This window comes from Chiloscyllium plagiosum, unplaced genomic scaffold (assembly GCF_037043375.1).
Source record: "Chiloscyllium plagiosum isolate Xiang-an unplaced genomic scaffold, Cpla_swu_hap1 HiC_scaffold_1, whole genome shotgun sequence".
NCBI classification, from domain to species: Eukaryota; Metazoa; Chordata; class Chondrichthyes; order Orectolobiformes; family Hemiscylliidae; genus Chiloscyllium; species Chiloscyllium plagiosum.
The window spans coordinates 22,469,552-22,487,699 of record NW_028270139.1 but is presented as its reverse complement, the minus strand read 5'-3'; the positions used below and the strand labels follow the sequence as shown (position 1 = coordinate 22,487,699).

The 18,148-nt window shown below is 42.3% G+C and overlaps 1 protein-coding gene across 1 annotated transcript in view; it reads left to right on the top strand.

The window, feature by feature from the left end:
• The first annotated feature begins 1,120 nt into the window (after positions 1 to 1,120).
• LOC122553730 (lecithin retinol acyltransferase-like) overlaps positions 1,121 to 18,148 on the top strand; it is a 31,002-nt gene continuing 13,974 nt past the window's right edge. Inside the window, exon 1 of the mRNA XM_043697997.2 lies at positions 1,121 to 1,701. Coding sequence (XP_043553932.1) covers positions 1,246 to 1,701 — 456 coding nt within the window. The 5' untranslated portion in view covers positions 1,121 to 1,245. The remainder of the gene's footprint in view (positions 1,702 to 18,148) is intronic.

Genomic DNA, 18,148 nt, shown 5'->3' with positions numbered 1-18,148 from the left:
CCCAGGTGTGCCAGACCTTTCCCTGGATTATGAGTCAAGTGACAATACCACTCGGCCATCACCTCCTCTACATGGGTGGCATCTCTTTTTGTTTCTCTCACTATCTCTGTAGTGGAATTTCTCTGTCTTTCTCCCACTGTGGGTGGATTTCTCTCTCTCCCTCTCTCCATGCTCTCTCAGTGGATACTCTCCATCTTTCACTTTCACGCTGTGCCTGTGAGTAAACTGCTCCTCTGTTGCTCTCTGGTTGGATTCCCTCTCACATTCTCTCTCTGTGGGGCAACTCTCTCACTGTGGATTCTCTTTCTCTCATTCCTCCTCTTTCTGTGGATACATTGTCTGACACCTCTCTCGATTTACTGTCCTTGTGTGTGTGTGTTTAGTGCTTGTGGATTATGTGTTGTGTGTATATGTGTGTGTGGATTATGTGTTGAGTGTATATGTCTGTGGATCATGTGTTGATTGTGTGTGTGTGTGTGGATCCTGTGCATGTGTGGATTCTGTGCGTGTATGAGAGACTGTGTAGATTATGTGTGAGAGTGTGTGTGTATGTGTGAGGGAGTGTGTGCGTTTATGGATTCTGTACGTGTGTGGATTGTGTTTGTATGTGAGAGTGTATGTGTTGTGTGAGAGAGTGTGTGTATGGATCCTGTATGTGTGTGTGAGAGAGAGGAAGAGTGAGTGAGTGTGTGTGTATGAATGTATGTGCGTGTTTTTGTGTGAGAGAGCGTGTGTGTATGGATTGTGTGTGTGTGTCTTTGTGTGTATGAAAAGGAGAAAGTGTGTGTGTGTATTTGGGGTTGGATTTTCTTTCTGTGTTACGATCGAGCCCTCCACTATCACTTGATGAAGGAGCGTCGCTCCGAAAGCTAGTGTGCTTCCAATTAAACCTGTTGGACTATAACCTGGTGCTGTGTGATTTTTAACTTTGTACACCCCAGTCCAACACCGGCATCTCCAAATCATTTCTTCGTGTCGTTCTCCTTCTCTGTGAGGAGCACTAATATTCCAGCCTTAACCAATCAGCTTCTGTGGTTTGGTGAGTACCATGTCAGAGGCGGTGGGTATAAATGATACGGGGAGGATGGAACTGAGAGAGAGAGCGCAGAGAGTGAGGGAAAGGCAGGGACTGTCAGGGAGTTGTGTGTGTGCGCGGTCAGGGACTGGGTGGCTGGGGCTGGGGGAGTACCCAGCGTGTGAGCACTCAGAGCAGAGACTGAGGGGACAGAGAGAGAGAGAGGGGGAATGGCCTCTGACCGGGACAGTTACGCTAACTGGTGCGAGCCCTCCTCCCTGAAGCGGGGTGACTTGCTGGAGGTATCCCGCACTCTCTTCACGCACTATGGGATTTATCTGGGAGGAGAGAAGGTGGCTCACCTGATGCCCGACATCCTGCCCTTGTTAACCGATGACCAGAAGCTGATCCGGGAGGTGGTGACCAACCAGCGCCTGGTCCTGGGCGTTATCTGCAGGATGGCGAGTATCCGGGTGGACTCGGTGGAGGATTTTGCTTATGGAGCCATTGTCCTGGTGAACCATATGGACTCGGTGTGCAAGAACCCCGTGCTTCCCGGGGAAGAGGTAGCGAGGAGAGCAGAGAAACTGGTGGGAAGCACAGAGTACAGCCTGCTGTGGAACAACTGTGAACATTTTGTCACTCACTGTAGATACGGCACTGCAGTCAGCATCCAGACCGACAAGGTACAGTTTCCAGTACACCCTGCCTGAGGCGTTAGCCTTTACGGAGCCTCTTTTTAATATAAAATGCATTTTCATTTTCTGCAATCTTACTAACCCCTTCAGCCTACTTTATTTCCATCTGTGCCTGTCGTTTTGTTTTTAACATCAATTCAGATGGTTTGCCTATTCAGAGTTTGTGGCTCAGGGAATCAATAACTGCGTATTCTCTCTGCAGTTAACTCCGGACTCGCTCTTCAAATAATATTTAATGATTTGCAAATGCTTTGGATTTAAATCCAAACCCTTAAAATAAATGGCTTCTAAAAGTACCCTGGGATGTTCTCATGATTAGTAACAGACCAGAACTGCCCGGTCTTCTATCTTTTCCCTGAAAGACCAGCAGCAGGGACTCAGGCCAGTGCAAGCACATGGTCTCGGGCTCGCTTTGGACACTAGACCCTGCAACAGGAACTAGCAAAGGCATTGGAGAAGGCGAGTAACAACATCAGCGGCGGGTCTGCAGTCCTCTCACGTGAGTACACGTTGTTTTCCAGCAAAGCACACAACTTGCCAGAGCAGATAATTGAGCCCAGCCAGTGGTTTGCAAAATAACTTCCAGCGATTAGCTGCGTTAAGCGACCGTGTTGGTGATCGCTGTTGATCCTTCAGAAACAAGACTTGAATTGTTCGGAATCGGTCATGGTAGGGAAATAGAGAGAAATAAAAATAATCGATTCGACCTTTAAGTACACAGCGTGCCGTGGGATTCTGGTGGAGATTGTATCCGATTGGGAGAAAGCGGTATTGAGCTGAAACCACAATGAACGCGATTCTCCTGCCCTCGTTTTCCACGTTTCTGTGTTACCTGACCCGTCCGTCAAGTTTTAACTCTGCTCTTCTGTTGAATAAAAGCGTCTGTTGAATGGGTCTGTTCCATTTTCTCATAACCCCAGAGGAATAAAGAGTCACACAGCACGGAAACAGACCCTTCGGTCCAACCAGTCCATGCCAACCATAATCCCAAACTAAACTCGTCCCACCTGTCTACTCCTGACCCATATCCCTCCAAACTTTTCCTATTCATGAACTTATATTTATGCACATCCACCACTTCCTAAGGAAGTTCATTGCAAACTTAAACCACCCTCTTTAAAACAAAATGTCCCTCATGCCTTTTTTAAAATCTCTCTTCCTCACCCTAATGTGCCCCTAGTCTTGAAATCCCCCATCCTAGGGAAAAGATACCTACCACTAATATTATCTATACCCCTCATTTTTATAAACCTCTTTAAGGTCACCTGTCAATCTCCTACGCGCCAGTGAAACATCTTCCAGCCTATCCAGCCTTTCTTTGTAACTCAATCCTTCCATACCCAGCAACATCCTAGTAAATCTCTTCTGACCCCTCTCCAGATTGATAATATCCTTCCTATAACTGGGCGACTAGAACTGTACACAATACTTCACAACATAAAATCTCAACATAAGTTTCCAATTCCTATATTCAAAGGACTGAGCAATGAAGGCAAGTGTGCTATCCATCTTTTTAACCACTTTGTCTGTATGTGACACAAACTACAAAGAATTATGTACCTGAACCCTTAGGTTTCTCTGTTCTACAACACTGCCCAAAGGCCTACCTTAATTGTATAAATCCTACCTTTTTTTAACCAACATGCAATACCTCGCATTTATCCAGTTTGAATAAAGTACAGTTTTGTAACATGACCATCCCCAGAACAGGATATTGATATCAATGCAATGCCTCCAGCCAACCTCTGATCTAGCAATAATCTGGAGCTCACTTTATTGAAATCAAGCATTATGCTGAAGCAGCACAATCACAGGCTCTGAATTCAACAACTATTACCTAGGAGATACATATATGTAGCATACAATACAAGCACTCGGTCCAACCACTCACTCTATGGAGGTATTTATGCTCTGTTTCAGCTTCCTCTATCGTTCTTCATCTAAATCAATTATTGCAACTTCAACTCTTTTATTGCAAAAATATACTTCATTCATAAATTATCAGTAAGTACGTACAAAGGTTCAAAGCAGAAACTTTGCAGAAAAATGTACTGTAGAATTTGACATTCCTCATCCTGTTGCAAACAAAGGCATTTTCTAGTTATGAAAGAAAGCTATTTACATTCCCATTAAGGTAACAAGGGGGCCTCAGAGCTTAACAGACCCTTGTTGTATTTTGGCAGAAAGACGATAGATGGTGGTCCTTCCCAATTGCAGCAGCTGCCCCAAGCTTTATTGTAGCTTCAATATGCTTGTCTAAAGTCTCCTTACATAGAACATAGAACGATACAGTGCAGTACAGGCCCTTTGGCCTTCGATGTTGCACCAGCCTGCAAAATTAATCTGATACCCATCTAACCTACACCATTTTATTATTATCCATATGTATTTCCAATGCCCATTTAAATGCCCTTAACGTCGGCAAGTCTACTACATTTGCAGGCAGGCCGCTCCACACCCCTACTACTCTCTGAGTAAAGAAACTACCCCTGATATCTATCCTAAATCTATCACCCCTCAATTTAAAACTATTTCCCCTCATTTTAGCCTTCACCATCCGAGGAAAAAGGCTCTCACTGTCCACCCTATCTAACCCTCTGATTATCTTGCACATCTCGATTAAGTCACTTCTTAACCTTCTTCTCTCCAACGAAAACAGCCTCAACCTTTTTTCATAAGATCTTCCTTCCATACCAGGCAACATCCTAGTAAATCTCCTCTGAGCCCTTTCCAAAACTTCCACATCCTCCTATAATGTGGTGACCGGAACTGCACACAATACTCCAGGTGTGGCCTTACCAATGTCTTGTCCAGCTGAAGCATGACCTCATGGCTCCGAATCTCAATCCCCCTACCAATAAGCACCAGCACACCATATGCCTTCTTAACAATCCTATCAACCTGGGTGGCAGCTTTCAGGGATTTATGCACCTGGACACTGAGATATCTCTGTTCATCCACACTGCCAATAATTTTACCTTTAGCCGAGTACTCTGCATTCCTGTTACTTCTTCCGAAACCTCACACGTTTCTGCATTAAACTCCATTTGCCACTTCTCAGCCCAGCTCTGCATCTTATCTACGTCCCTCTGTAACCCACAACATCCTTCAGCACTGTCTACAACTCTGCCTACCTTAGTGTCATCTACAAATTTACTAACCCATCCTTCTATGCCCACATCCAGATCATTTATATACATGACAAACAGCAGGGCCCCAAAACAGAGCCTTGCGACACACCACTAGTAACTGAGCTCCAGGATGAACATTTCCCATCAACCACCACCCTCTGTCTTCTTTCAGCTAGCTAATTTTTGATCCAAATACTAAATCACCTTCAATTCCAAGATCCCTTATTTTGTGCAATAGCTAACCGTGTGGAAAATTATCAAACACCTTACTGAAGTCCGCTGTACTATTCACTTCAAATGCTCTCTGTGATAGTGAGATCCACATTCTCATCACTCATTGGGTGACTGCAATTCCTGATGACTATCTTATATTGATGACATGCTGTTCCTCACAAAAGGAAACATTCTCTCTGTATCCACACTATGAAACCTTTCACCATTTTCATGACCTCTAATCGGTCTCTCCAGTGTTTTTGAGAGGATAGAGCCAGCTGATCTGACCCTTTCTGACATGAATGCATTTGCATTTCTGATGTAACCCTTGTAAATCTTCTCTGTACCTCCTTTCTAACATGTCAAGTAGAATTGCAGGCAGCATAGTGAGTGGGCTCTAACTAAGTTTCTATCCAGGTTTAGTTTAACTGCCTACATTTCAATTCTACCAAAACAAAATTGCAAATTTACAATCGCCAACAGCTTTAAAACCAATTAAGTATCTTTTCTGAAGATTAGCCACTCTTCTAATGTAGGAAACAGTAGATTCCCAGAAACTGTAACCTGATAATGGCCAGGTAACTTTATGTTTCGTGGTGTTGATCATCAGTGTTGGCCAGGATGCTGGAACTACCTCCCAGGTTCATGGTGAAATAGTGTTCTGGGTAGGCAGATGGGGAATTGGTTTAGCATCTAGCTGAAAGACAGCACACCTGAGAATGCAATACTCCCTCTGTATCTTATAGAAATCGAAGGGAGGCCTTTAAATAATCTAGAAGAGATTCCTAAAAGCCATACAAATGAAAATTTGTTCCACACAAGTCAACCACTTGTGTTTTCTCACTTGATAATCCCTTTAGTGTTCCTTGCTTGGAGAGAATTTTCAATGTTAGAATTTGATAGCTTGTTAGAATTTCTGCTTCTTACAGTGATTATCATTGCGTCATAATTTGTTTTCGTTATTTCTGAATTGCCTTTGGGACTTTCTTGTGCATTGTGTATTCCAGTGCATTGCCTTTTCCCAGAACAATCTGTTTACTGCTTCCCAGATAGGAAACTCATTTTTAACTTGCAAATTCCTTCGACATTTACACTAGGGAGAAAGTTGTGATAATTGCATGTGACACTTGCTCACATCTGAAGTGACTTTCCTTGTTCATCTCAGAATCAAGTATGCTGTTTCCTGAAATTAAAAGTGCAGAAAAGTTACATTGGAGATACCATTTTGTCTTTGGCTATAATCACAACATTACATAATACTGATTGGGCTTCCCAAGACATACTTGAATATAATTTTCAGAACTATCTTTCATACAATAACTCATCCAACAAGTGATCAGAATTTTTTTTTGTCAGCAAGAACACATAATAGAAAGACAGCAGCAGTATTTTTCTGTTTCTTATTCAGAAGCCGTTTTAAAATATATAGAGAGACCCATTCATCCGCATGGACCTGTCCAGACTCCAAGCAGCAGGTTTTTTTGCATTAGGAGAATAGAAAAAGATATATAGGGTTGAAAGAATTGAATCATGCAAGTGAATACCATAGAAATAGCCACAATTCCTTCAATTTGTGGTAATCCATAGCTTTACCATTATTTGACAGACACCAGGGTTAGAGGATTTGAACTATAGGGAGAGGTTGAATAGGCTGGGGCTGTTTTCCCTGCAGCATCAAAGGCTGAAGGGTGACCTTATAGAGGTTTATAAAATCATGAGGGGCATGGATAGGATAAATAGACAAAGTCTCTTCCCTGGGGTTGGGAAGTCTAGAACTAGAGGGCATAGGTTTAGGATGAGAGGGGAAAGATATAAAAGAGACCTAAGGGGCAACTTTTTCACGCAGTGGGTGGTATGTGTAATGAATGAGCTGCCAGAGGAAATGTTGGAGGCTGGTACAATTGGAACATTTAACAGGCATTTGGATGGGTATATGAATAGGAAGGGTTTGGAGGGAATTGGGCCAGGTGCTGACAGGTGGGATTAGATTGGGTTGGGATATCTGGTCGGCATGGACGGGTTGGACTGAAGGGTCTGTTTCCGTGCTGTACATCTCTATGACTCCAAGAAGCAAAGTGGCCAGTGATTAATGACCATATTGAGTTACTGTTTACTGACACCAGAGAAACCCATAGACTATCATGGAACACAGATTGTAGCCTGTATCTCTACCCAAATTCCGCAGCACCATACTATTTTCATGCAAAAATAGATATCCCAAGGTGATTCCAAAGTCTTTCATCTATTGCTTTATTCCACGCCAGCAAGGACTGGTCATGGGCCGAGAAAGTAATCTCAACTCTTGGAGGAGGAAGTCTGAGCTGCAGGTGAATATATAGTTTTGAAACTCAAGTCAAATATTGATGCGACTTTAATCTATAACTTAGTTCATGTGAGAAGGTGATGTCCGAGTGGTATTATCGCTAGACTATTAGTCCAGAAACTCCGCTAACATTCTGGGGACCTAGTTTCATATCCCATCATGGCAGATGGTGGAATTTGATTTCACGAAGGGATCTGGAATTAAAGGTCAAATGATAACTATGAAAACATCGTTAACTATTGGGAAGAAAAGCATTTGGTTCACTAATGTCCTTTAAGGAAGAACTCTGTTGTCTTTGTCTGATCTACATATGACTCCAGACCTACAACAATTTGGTGACTCTTAATTAGGCAATTAGGGATGGGCAATAAATGCTGGCCTAGCCAGAAATGCCCACATCCTGAGTGAATAAAATAATTTGTGACTTTGCTTTCTAATCGAGCTGTTTCAGAGTGTTTACATTAATAAGGGGTGATAACCTGTTTAGTGGTGAATTAACCTTGCATCAGTTTTGTTTGGGAAGTAAATGACAACACCATATTCTATATAAATGTCCTGACAATCAAATAAGGCACTTAACAATATCCACTTGGTGTACGTCACAAACTCAGAACCCTTGCAATATTTTGTTAAAATTACTTTTTTTAAAGTAGTGTCATGTTGGTTCGACATTAAAGAGTGAGATTCAACAAAGTCGGCAAAAATATTAGTTTCTTACTTGGAGGCAATTTGCTTTTGTTCTGGTGTGTTAATTCAATGCGGAGTACAGAAAAAACAGCTTCCAGAAGCTAGAAAGCTCTAAGAAAGGTGTAAGTGTGCACTTACTAATGAAGGGTAAGTATTAATTGTAACTTTACTATTAAATAAAATGTAAACTAAACAAAAATTACAATATTGTGAGTAGTGATTGTAACAAAGTCAGCCAGGTGGACCTCATAGAATACGAGTTCCCTGATTGGTGCTGTTAATCAGGGAGCCCTGGCTGACAGATATAAATGACAGATATAGGAGTGTCAGAGGTTCTGTTCACTCAGAGCTGTCTCTGACAGAGCTGGATCAGTGTCAAGGACTTTCCACATGTAAATGAAGAGTGACTTGATGATGGGACACTGGCCTCTGTGTAGTTATTTTACTAGCTGGACCTCCATTGACTTTCTTGAGTCTCCAATAAGTCTCTAAACCGTCAGATTGCGTGTGCAACATTGATTATATGGGAAAGACTAAAGCCATTGTCATTTATTCCTGTTACAAAGATCATTCCCTATTCCCTGCATCAGTCTCTGTCCTTTGGCAGTTGATTGAGGTTGAATCAAATTGTTCACAATCTTGGTGTCACTGTGTGCCATCACTATGGTCACCCATTTCCATTTCTGTTTCATCTCCCAACTCCACCTGTATTTCTGCAAATCTGCTACTGAAATGTCTTCATCTCTGTCTTTGTTACTTCCACACCTGAATATTTCCAGCTTTCCTGACCAGCTTTGCATATTCATCTTCAAGCACCTGGCCATCTTAAACTGTACTACTTTTGCCCATATTTGCACCAAGTCTTTTTCCCATTGCCCCTCTGGTCCCTGACCTACAGTGGCTCTCAGCTAAGAAACACCTATACTTCAAAGAAAATCACATCCTCATTTTTGAATCAGTGGAGCCTCCTCTCCATATCTGAAACATCCTCCAGACTGAAACCTTCAGGTATTTGTGCTTTTATAATTCTGACTTCTTGAAGATCCCTGATTTTTAACTGCTCCAGCATTGATACCAGTGCCTTTGGGTGTATAAGCCTTAATCTTTCGAGTTCCTCTCTACATTTCTTTGGCTCTTGACTTCACTTTCTTCCCTTTAAAAGTTTCTGGAAATGTATCTCTTTGACCAAACCTTTGTTCATCTGGCTAAAGTCTCCATATGCGGCTTTTCATCAAAGTTCACAAATGTTCCTGTGAAGTGGGCTGGGACATTTTACAATGTTAAGGGCAGGACATAAATAGAAATTGTTATTTGTTTACATGTCTTTCAACGTTATAGTAGAAGCAAAATTTATTGGTAAACAGGTAATTCGTTCAAGTAACTAAACATACAATGTTTTCAGTCGCTACTTTAAAGGAAGCATGCTTTTTAACAATATGTGAAAAGGTTAATGAACATTATTTAAGTTAATGCAATGTAACATGAGGTCAGGACCTAATCAGCAGCAGCTACACCTGATTTTTTTAGTTAGGTCTTAACTAATTTTCATCAAAATAATGGAAACTTTGTTCATCATTCCCTTTTCTGTTCTAAACTAATGTAAAAGCATTTTTTAGATTAATTTCTACAAAACTCAAAAGGTTGAATTCAAAATGGGCACTTCTTTTAAGAAAAAGAATCAATTAATTAATTTTGAAATCCTTTATGAAATACATGTATATGTTCTTAAATCTTTGTTGCAGTACTGCATGCAATAATTAAATTTTAACAAGATCCACAAAAAAGAATTGCATAGTTTCAAAATTAGGGGATAGGATTCTTCGGCTGGGATCTGTCCTGGTCCAGGGTTTCTGAGATGTTCTGGAGATTGGAGATATTGGCCGGGCGAGAGGGATCAGTTGTTGCAATGCTGACAATTCTCTATCGTCATTGTGCATTGTTAAACTTTGACCAGTCACCTCATGGCTAGATGCATTATGAGGGCTCCTCCGGATTTAAAATATTTATGACTGCATTTTTGAGTGCTGTTAACATCAAAGGAGCTGGTTTGTATTACAGTAGTATGCAGTACTTCTAGCAATGCAAATAACCGGACCACAGAAGGACTCAGATTAAGAGTCCCACTTTTTGTTGTATAGTATCTTCTAATGAAATACCCTGACAAGATTAGATTAGATTACAGTGTGGAAACAGGCCCTTCGGCCCAACAAGTCCACACCGACCCGCCGAAGCGCAACCCACCCATACCCCTACATTTGCCCCTTACCTAACACTACGGGCAATTTAGCATGGCCAATTCACCTGACCCGGCACATCTTTGGACTGTGGGAGGAAACCGGAGCACCCGGAGGAAACCCACGCCGACACGGGGAGAACGTGCAAACTCCACACAGTCAGTCGCCTGAGGCGGGAATTGAACCCGGGTCTCTGGCGCTGCGAGGCAGCAGTGCTAACCACTGTGCCACCGTGCCGCCCACCGTGCCGACAACTTGACTATTCAAGTGTTAACAACTGAAGTAACATTTTCTCTAACTCCTTCTATTGTGCAGGTTCAGCTTCACAGTCACTGGAAACCTTTCAGAATTTCTCCTGAGTAACTGTGATGTGATATAGCGAAAACAATGATGGAGATCACAGCAGGCCTGGCAGCATCCATGGAGAGAAAACCAGCTAATGTTTCAAGTCTAGATGACTCTAAGCTCTGACGAAGAGTCATCCAGTCTCGAAACGTTTGCTTGCACTCTCTCCACGGATGCTGCCTGACCGCTGTGATCTCCAGCATCTTTTGTTTTCAATATAGATTCCAGCACCTGCAATAATTTGCTCCGACATTGTGGTTGATATAGTGACAAACTGAAAATCTCTGAACCACCGAGGTGGTATAACGTCTGATGCAGTTGTGCCATCACACTTTCAGCAGGCACGACACAATGTTATTGGCGAATTAAAGCCTTTGCTTGGGGTATTAAAAACAATTTTAGTGTGTTCAGATACCATAGATAAAAGGAAAAGGAGCAGTTAGGTGGGGTAACTTAATCAGGAAGTTTAATTAGGGAGGTGGGTTTCAAAGATGGTTTGAAGGAAGAAAGAGCGATAGGATACAGAAAGGGTTTAGGGAGGAACTACTAGACAGCAAGATCTGCACGACTTGTATTTCAGTCTCAAACTGAGCAGTAATGGAAGAGTAAGAATTCCCAAAAATTTCAAAACATTGATGGTAATCTTAGTCATGCTCCCATAATTAGTTCAAGCAAAATGCAGCAAATCAACTATTCCATTTCTGTCCCTCGAGCCAGCATAAAGTGTGAATCTTGGAATGATACCTAGTTTTACAGCATAAACTTAATGCAGAGAAATGAACCAATAGCAGAGTGTACTATGCAGACTGTACCACCTCCTGCATATTAGCAAACTTCTCTCTGGTCTCTGATTAGAACTCCCCACCAAATTCTGTTAGTTTTGTGAAATGATAGTTCTGTGCTCCTTACCTGACTTGACACCATGCTCCTGAGCACTGTTGCCTGCAGCAATCCCAGACTCCAGACCCTGGAGATGTCTTTTGCCTCCCTTTACTCTACGGACACACAGTACTCATTCTTAAATGCTAAGATGGGGGGGGGGGGAGACAGGGTATGAGACAGTTTTCAAATCCATTCTGTCCAGAGACATGGATTGGGGAGTCTAATTGTAATTAAGCTTGTTAACCCTTTGTCCACTCACTATGCTTAAGTGGTTCCGGGGATTTGTCAGGAGAAGGCATGCACAAAACTGCCTCTCATTTTTCTTCACTGCATTGTCTGTTTGTTGCCCTGCATGCTGCACTTTATAGGGAATGCCTATTGTTTTGTCAACAGTACATTCCAGATTGCCACACTACTGTACTCACCCCCATGCAGGTTGGAGGGACATTGCCACAAGGCCTCCTAGATGAAGGAGAATAGGGAGTCTTTTGTGTCCAAGTCACAATGATTGCATTCATTTGTGATCCAAGTCAGGAAACCTTTTCTCCAAAGCCACGTCTATATTCCTGACCTCTTAATCACTGAAAACTGATTGTACTCTCAGTCCACAATTTTAAACACTCCATTGTCTCAACTGTCCTCTAATTTTATAGCTGAGTTTCTGCACCAGGTAGCACATTGGTGAATTGATGCTGCATCCATTATTTTAGCTTCCACATTAGATCCATAGATTGCAAATACAAGCAGCATTATGATTTTGCTATGGAGTTCTTGAAAAATTATAGTAATTTTCTCAATTTTCTAATTTCACACCTCTTACCCAAAAACAACCTTTTAAAATTTTAAAACGCTTAATACTATGGAAAGCTTTGGAAAGCTTGCATGCAATTTTGATGCCGCTTTTAAGATTCTGTAAACCCTTACCATCCAAATTCCTCTGCTCCTTCCCCAGCTCTCCCATTTAAAGTACGATTAAAATTATTAATATTTACCACAACTCCAACATTATGATCATTTTATTTTTCTTTCCTTTCTGAGATGTGAAGCTTAAATTTTAACATTCTGCCTCATGAATGAGTGTTCTTTATGTCCTTAAGACAGGATACTGTATGAGCCTTTTGTCATTTCAGGCAGTAAACAGTGGAAGTGGCAGAGACAAATGAGCAGGCACAGCTACTCTAGAAATCTTAACCATGTCCTGCAGGAGGTAAATTAACTCCTTGGCATCAGTTTAATTGAAAATCTCAACTGTGGTTTAGTTGAAGCAGTCGCTAAAGGACTTTTTTTTCACAAATGGGTTGGATTCAGAGAACAGTAGACTGTTCTTTTGTATATAGGGCAGCAGTAAAGCTGAACCCAATCTTTTAACTGGGTCAATTTCATGTACTAAATGTTTCAATATGTAGCATTCAATTTGTGGGCTTTGTGTGCTTCACAGCTAGTCTGAGAATGAGTGCGCGCTGACATTATGCAGATGTGAATACATGGGGTTTTGCTTGTTTTTACTGACTCACACAAGATGATTCCTGGGATGGCAGGACTGACGCATGAAGAGAGATTGGATCAGTTAGGGTTTTATTCACTGGAGTTTAGAAGAGTGAGGAGGGAATTTCATAGAAACCTATAAAACTCTTAACAGGACTAGACATGGTAATTGTTCCTGATGACTAGGGAATCCAGAGCCCAGTGTCACAGGCTAAGGATGTGGGATGGGCCACTTAGGACTGAAGTAAGAAGACGTTTTTTCACCTGGGAGTGGTGAGCCTATGGAATTCTCAGCCACAGAAATCGGTTGAGGCTAAAACATTGAACTGTTTTGAGAATAAGATATATGATACATAATATATATATATATATATATATATATGTTCTTAGGGTTAAAGAGATCAAAGCAGCGACTGGATACAGAGTTGAATGATCAGTCATGATTGTATTGAATGGTGGAGCAGGTTCAAAGGCCCGAATGGCCTACTCCTGTTCCTATCTTCTATGCTTTTACATTTATTGAATCTTTCAGTCCACAATATTTGTTTCTAATTTGACGTGTTTATAACCTTGTTTGCATTTTTGTCTTCAGTTCAAAAAAAACCTTTTGGTGGACTTGGTTTATGCACACACGCCTTTCCTCACTATCTCCCTGGGTCCCATACCCCATCTTACGCAAATCTACATCAGTTTTTCTTTTGTTTGAATGAAGTCTTTAGAACATTGTTTTTGTAATGTCAAAATTCAGGAAATCCAGGTCTTCAAAATGCATGTTGGGATGCCTTGACAGTCCTGATACATTAACTTCATGGCAATTTCCCAAGTTTTCCTGAATCCCCCAAGATTGTGACTTAGAGATGTGGAAGTCAGAGGGTTGTGTCACACTTACCTGGATAGTTATCAAGGAATGTTTATAGCTATTAAAACCTTTCCTTCAACTGACTGTTACCCCTCTCACTCACCTGCTTACCAACATACCTTACAAGCTTGCTTTCTCTTACAGCTTTTCAAAGAAGCTGTGGACCTTTAAACTTTTTAGATACTAGAATATGGCAGCGCCTGTTGGAAGAAGAGGCTGTGGCTTCCATCAAAATTTCCTGTGCCCTTTCCTCCAGGGATTCCTGTCTTTGATAAATTCCATAGGATCTTCCATTAGGGGATTCTGTAGTCAGAGGTACAGTCAGATGTTTCTGTGGCCAGCAGAGAAAAAGCAGAATGGTGTTGTTTCTCTGGTGCCAGGATCAAGGATGTCTGAGAGGGTGCAGAATGTTCTCACGGGGGAGAGGGGCCAGCAGGAGGTCATTGTCCACATTGGAACCAACGACATAGGAAGGGAAAAGGTTGAGACTCTGAAGGGAGATTACAGAGAGTTAGGTAGAAATTTAAAATGGAGGTCCTCAAGGGTAGTAATATCTGGATTACTCCCAGTGCTACGAGCTAGTGAGGGCAGGAATAGGAGGATAGAGCAGATGAATGCATGGCTGAGGAGCTGGTGTATGGGAGAAGGATTCACATTTTTGGATCATTGGAATCTCTTTTGGGGTAGAAGCGACCTGTACAAGAAGGACAGATTGCACCTAAATTGGAACGGGACTAATATACTGGCAAGGAAATTTACTAGAACTGCTTGGGAGGATTTAAACTAGTAAGATGGGGGGATGGGACCCAGGGAGATAGTGAGGAAAGAGATCAATCTGAGACTGGTACAGCTGAGAACAGATGTGAGTCAAACAGTCAAGGCAGGCAGGGACAAGGTAGGACTAATAAATTAAACTGCATTTATTTCAATGCAAGGGGCCTAACAGTGAAGGCAGATGAACTCAGGGCATGGTTAGGAACATGGGACTGGGATATCATAGCAACTACAGAAACATGGCTCAGGAATGGGCAGGACTGGCAGCTTAATGTTCCAGGATACAAATGCTACAGGAAGAATAGAAAGGGAGGCAAAAGAGGAGGGGGAGTGGCAGTTTTGATAAGGGATAGCATTACAGCTGTGCTAAGGGAGGATATTCCTGGAAATAACTTTGGGTGGAACTGTGAATGAAGAAAGGGATGTTATTGGGATTGTATTATAGACCCCCCCAATAGTCAGAGGGAAATTGAGAAACAAACTTGTAAGGAGATCTCAGCTATCTGTAAGAATAATATGGTGGTTATGGTAGGGGATTTTAGCTTTCCAAACATAGACTGGGACTGCCATAGTGTTAAAGGTTTAGATGGAGAGGAATTTCTTAAGTGCGTACAAGACAATTTTCTGATTCAGTATGTGGAAGTACCTACTAGAGAAGGTGCAAAACCTGACCTACTCTCGGGAAATAAGGCAGGGCAGGTGACTGAGGTGTCAGTGGGGGAGCACTTTGGGGCCAGCGACCATAATTCAATTCGTTTTAAAATAGTGATGGAAAAGGATGGACCAGATCTAAAAGTTGAAGTTCTAAATTGGAGAAAGGTCAATTTTGACGGTATTAGACAAGAACTTTCAAAAGCTGATTGGAAGCAGATGTTCGCAGGTAAAGGGACGGCTGGAAAATGGGAAGCCTTCAGAAATGAGATAGCAAGAATTCAGAGAAAGTATATTCCTGTCAGGGTGAAAGGGAAGGCTGGTAGGTATAGGGAATGCTGGATGACTAAAGAAATTGAGGGTTTGGTTAAGAAAAAGAAGGAAGCATATGTCAGGTACAGACAGGATAAATCGAGTGAATCCTCAGACGAGTATAAAGAAAATAGGAGTATACTTAAGAGGGAAATCAGGAGGGCAAAACGGGGACATGAGATAGCTTTGGCAAATAGAATTAAGGAGAATCCAAAGGGTTTTTACAAATATATTAAGGACAAAAGGGTAACTAGGGAGAGAATAGGGCCCCTCAAAGATCAGCAAGGCGGCCTTTGTGCTGAGCCACAGAAAATGGGGGAGATACCTAAATGAATATTTTGCATTAGTATTTACTGTGGAAAAGGATATGGAAGCTATAGACTGTAGGGAAATAGATGGTGACATCTTGCAAAATGTCCAGATTACAGAGGAGGAAGCGCTGGATGTCTTGAAACGGTTAAAGGTGGATAAATCCCCAGGACCTGATCAGGTGTTCCGAAAACTCTGTGGGAAGCTAGAGAAGTGATTGATGGGCCTCTTGCTGAGAAATTTGTATCATTGATAGTCACAGATGAAGTGCGGGAAGACTGGCAAATGTGGTGCCACTTTTAAGAAGGGTGGTAAGGACAAGCCAGGGAACTATAGACCGGTGAGCAGTGGTGGGCAAGTTGTTGGAGGGAATCCTGAGGGACAGGATGTACATGTATTTGGAAAGGCAAGGACTGATTCGGGATAGTCAACATGGCTTTGTGCGTGGGAAATCATGTCTCATGAACTTGATTGAGTTTTTTGATTAAGTAACAAAGAAGATTGATGAGGGCAGAGCAGTAGATGTGATCTATTCTGGACTTCAGTAAGGCGTTCGACAAGATTCCCCATGGGAGACTGATTAGCAAGGTTAGATCTCGTGGAATACAAGGAGAAATAACCATTTGGATACAGAACTGGCTCAAAGGTAGAAGACAGAGGGTGGTGGTGGAGGGTTGTTTTTCAGACTGGAGGCCTGTGACCAGTGGAATGCCACAAGGATCGGTGCTGGGCCCTCTACGTTTTGTCATTTACATAAATGATTTGGATGCGAGCATAAGAGATACAGTTAGTAAGTTTGCAGATGACACCAAAATTGGAGGTGTAGTGGACAGCGAAGAGGGTTACCTCAGATTACAACAGGATCTGGACCAGATGGGCCAATGGGCTGAGAAGTGGCAGATGGAGTTTAATTGAGATAAATGCGAGGTGCTGCATTTCGGCAAAGCAAATCTTCCCAGGACTTATACACTTAATGGTAAAATCCTAGGGAGTGTTGCTGAACAAAGAGACCTTGGAGTGCAGGTTCATAGCTCCTTAAAAGTGGAGTCGCAGGTAGATAGGATAGTGAAGGAGGTGTTTGATATGCTTTCCTTTATTGGTCAGAGTATTGAGTTCCGGAGTTGGGAGGTCATGTTGAGGCTGTACACGACATTGGTTAGGCCACTGTTGGAATATTGTGTGCAATTCTGGTCTCCTTCCTATCGGAAAGATGTTGTGAAACTTGAAAGGGTTCAGAAAAGATTTACAAGGATGTTGCTTGGGTTGGAGGATCTGAGCTACAGGGAGAGGCTGAACAGGCTGGGGCTGTTTTCCCTGGACCGTCGGAGGCTGAGGAGTGACAAAACTATGAGGGGCATGGATAGGATAAATAGGCAAACTCTTTTCACTGGGGTTGGGGAATCCAGAACGAGAGGGCATAGGTTTAGGGTGAGAGGGGAAAGATATAAAAGAGACCTCAGGAGCAACGTTTTCACGCAGAGGGTGCTACGTGTATGGAACGAACTGCCAGAGGATGTGGTGGAGGCTGGTACAATTGCAACATTTAAGAGGCATTTGGATGGGTATATGAATAAGAAGGGTTTGGAGGGATATGGGCTGGGTGCTGGCATGTGGGACTAGATTGGGTTGGGATAGCTGGTCGGCATGGACGGGTTGGACCGAAGGGTCTGTTTCCATGCTGTACATCTCTATGACTCTATTAGAATTCTGAATCCAAAATATCGCAGACGTAACTGTGCAACATTTATCTGATCCGGGTCAGAAAAATCAATTAATCTCCAATGGAAGATTTTGTCCATTGAGTGAAATGACAAATATTTTATCATAGATTCTTACAATGCAGCCCATCACTTGCATGGGTTTAGGGTGTAGGTTTGCTCGCTGAGCTGTAGGTTTGATATCCAGACGTTTAATTACCTGGCTAGGTAACATCGTCAATGGCAATCTCCAAGTGAAGCGAAGCTGTTGTCTCCTGCTTTCTATTTATATGTTTGTCCTGAGTCCTTGCATGGAATTTTGTAGACGACGTTGGGATGGAGTGGGTCTTTTAAGTTTGTTAGTTTTTGTTTGAGAGTGTTGGTGGGTTTGTGTGCTACTAGGATTCTGAGGGGTCTTAGTAGTCTGGCTGTCATTTCTGAAACTTCTTTGATGTATAGTAAGGTGGTTAGGGTTTCTGGCTGTGTTTGGTCTGCTTGTCATAGTTTGTTCTTGAGGAAGCTGCGGACTGTAT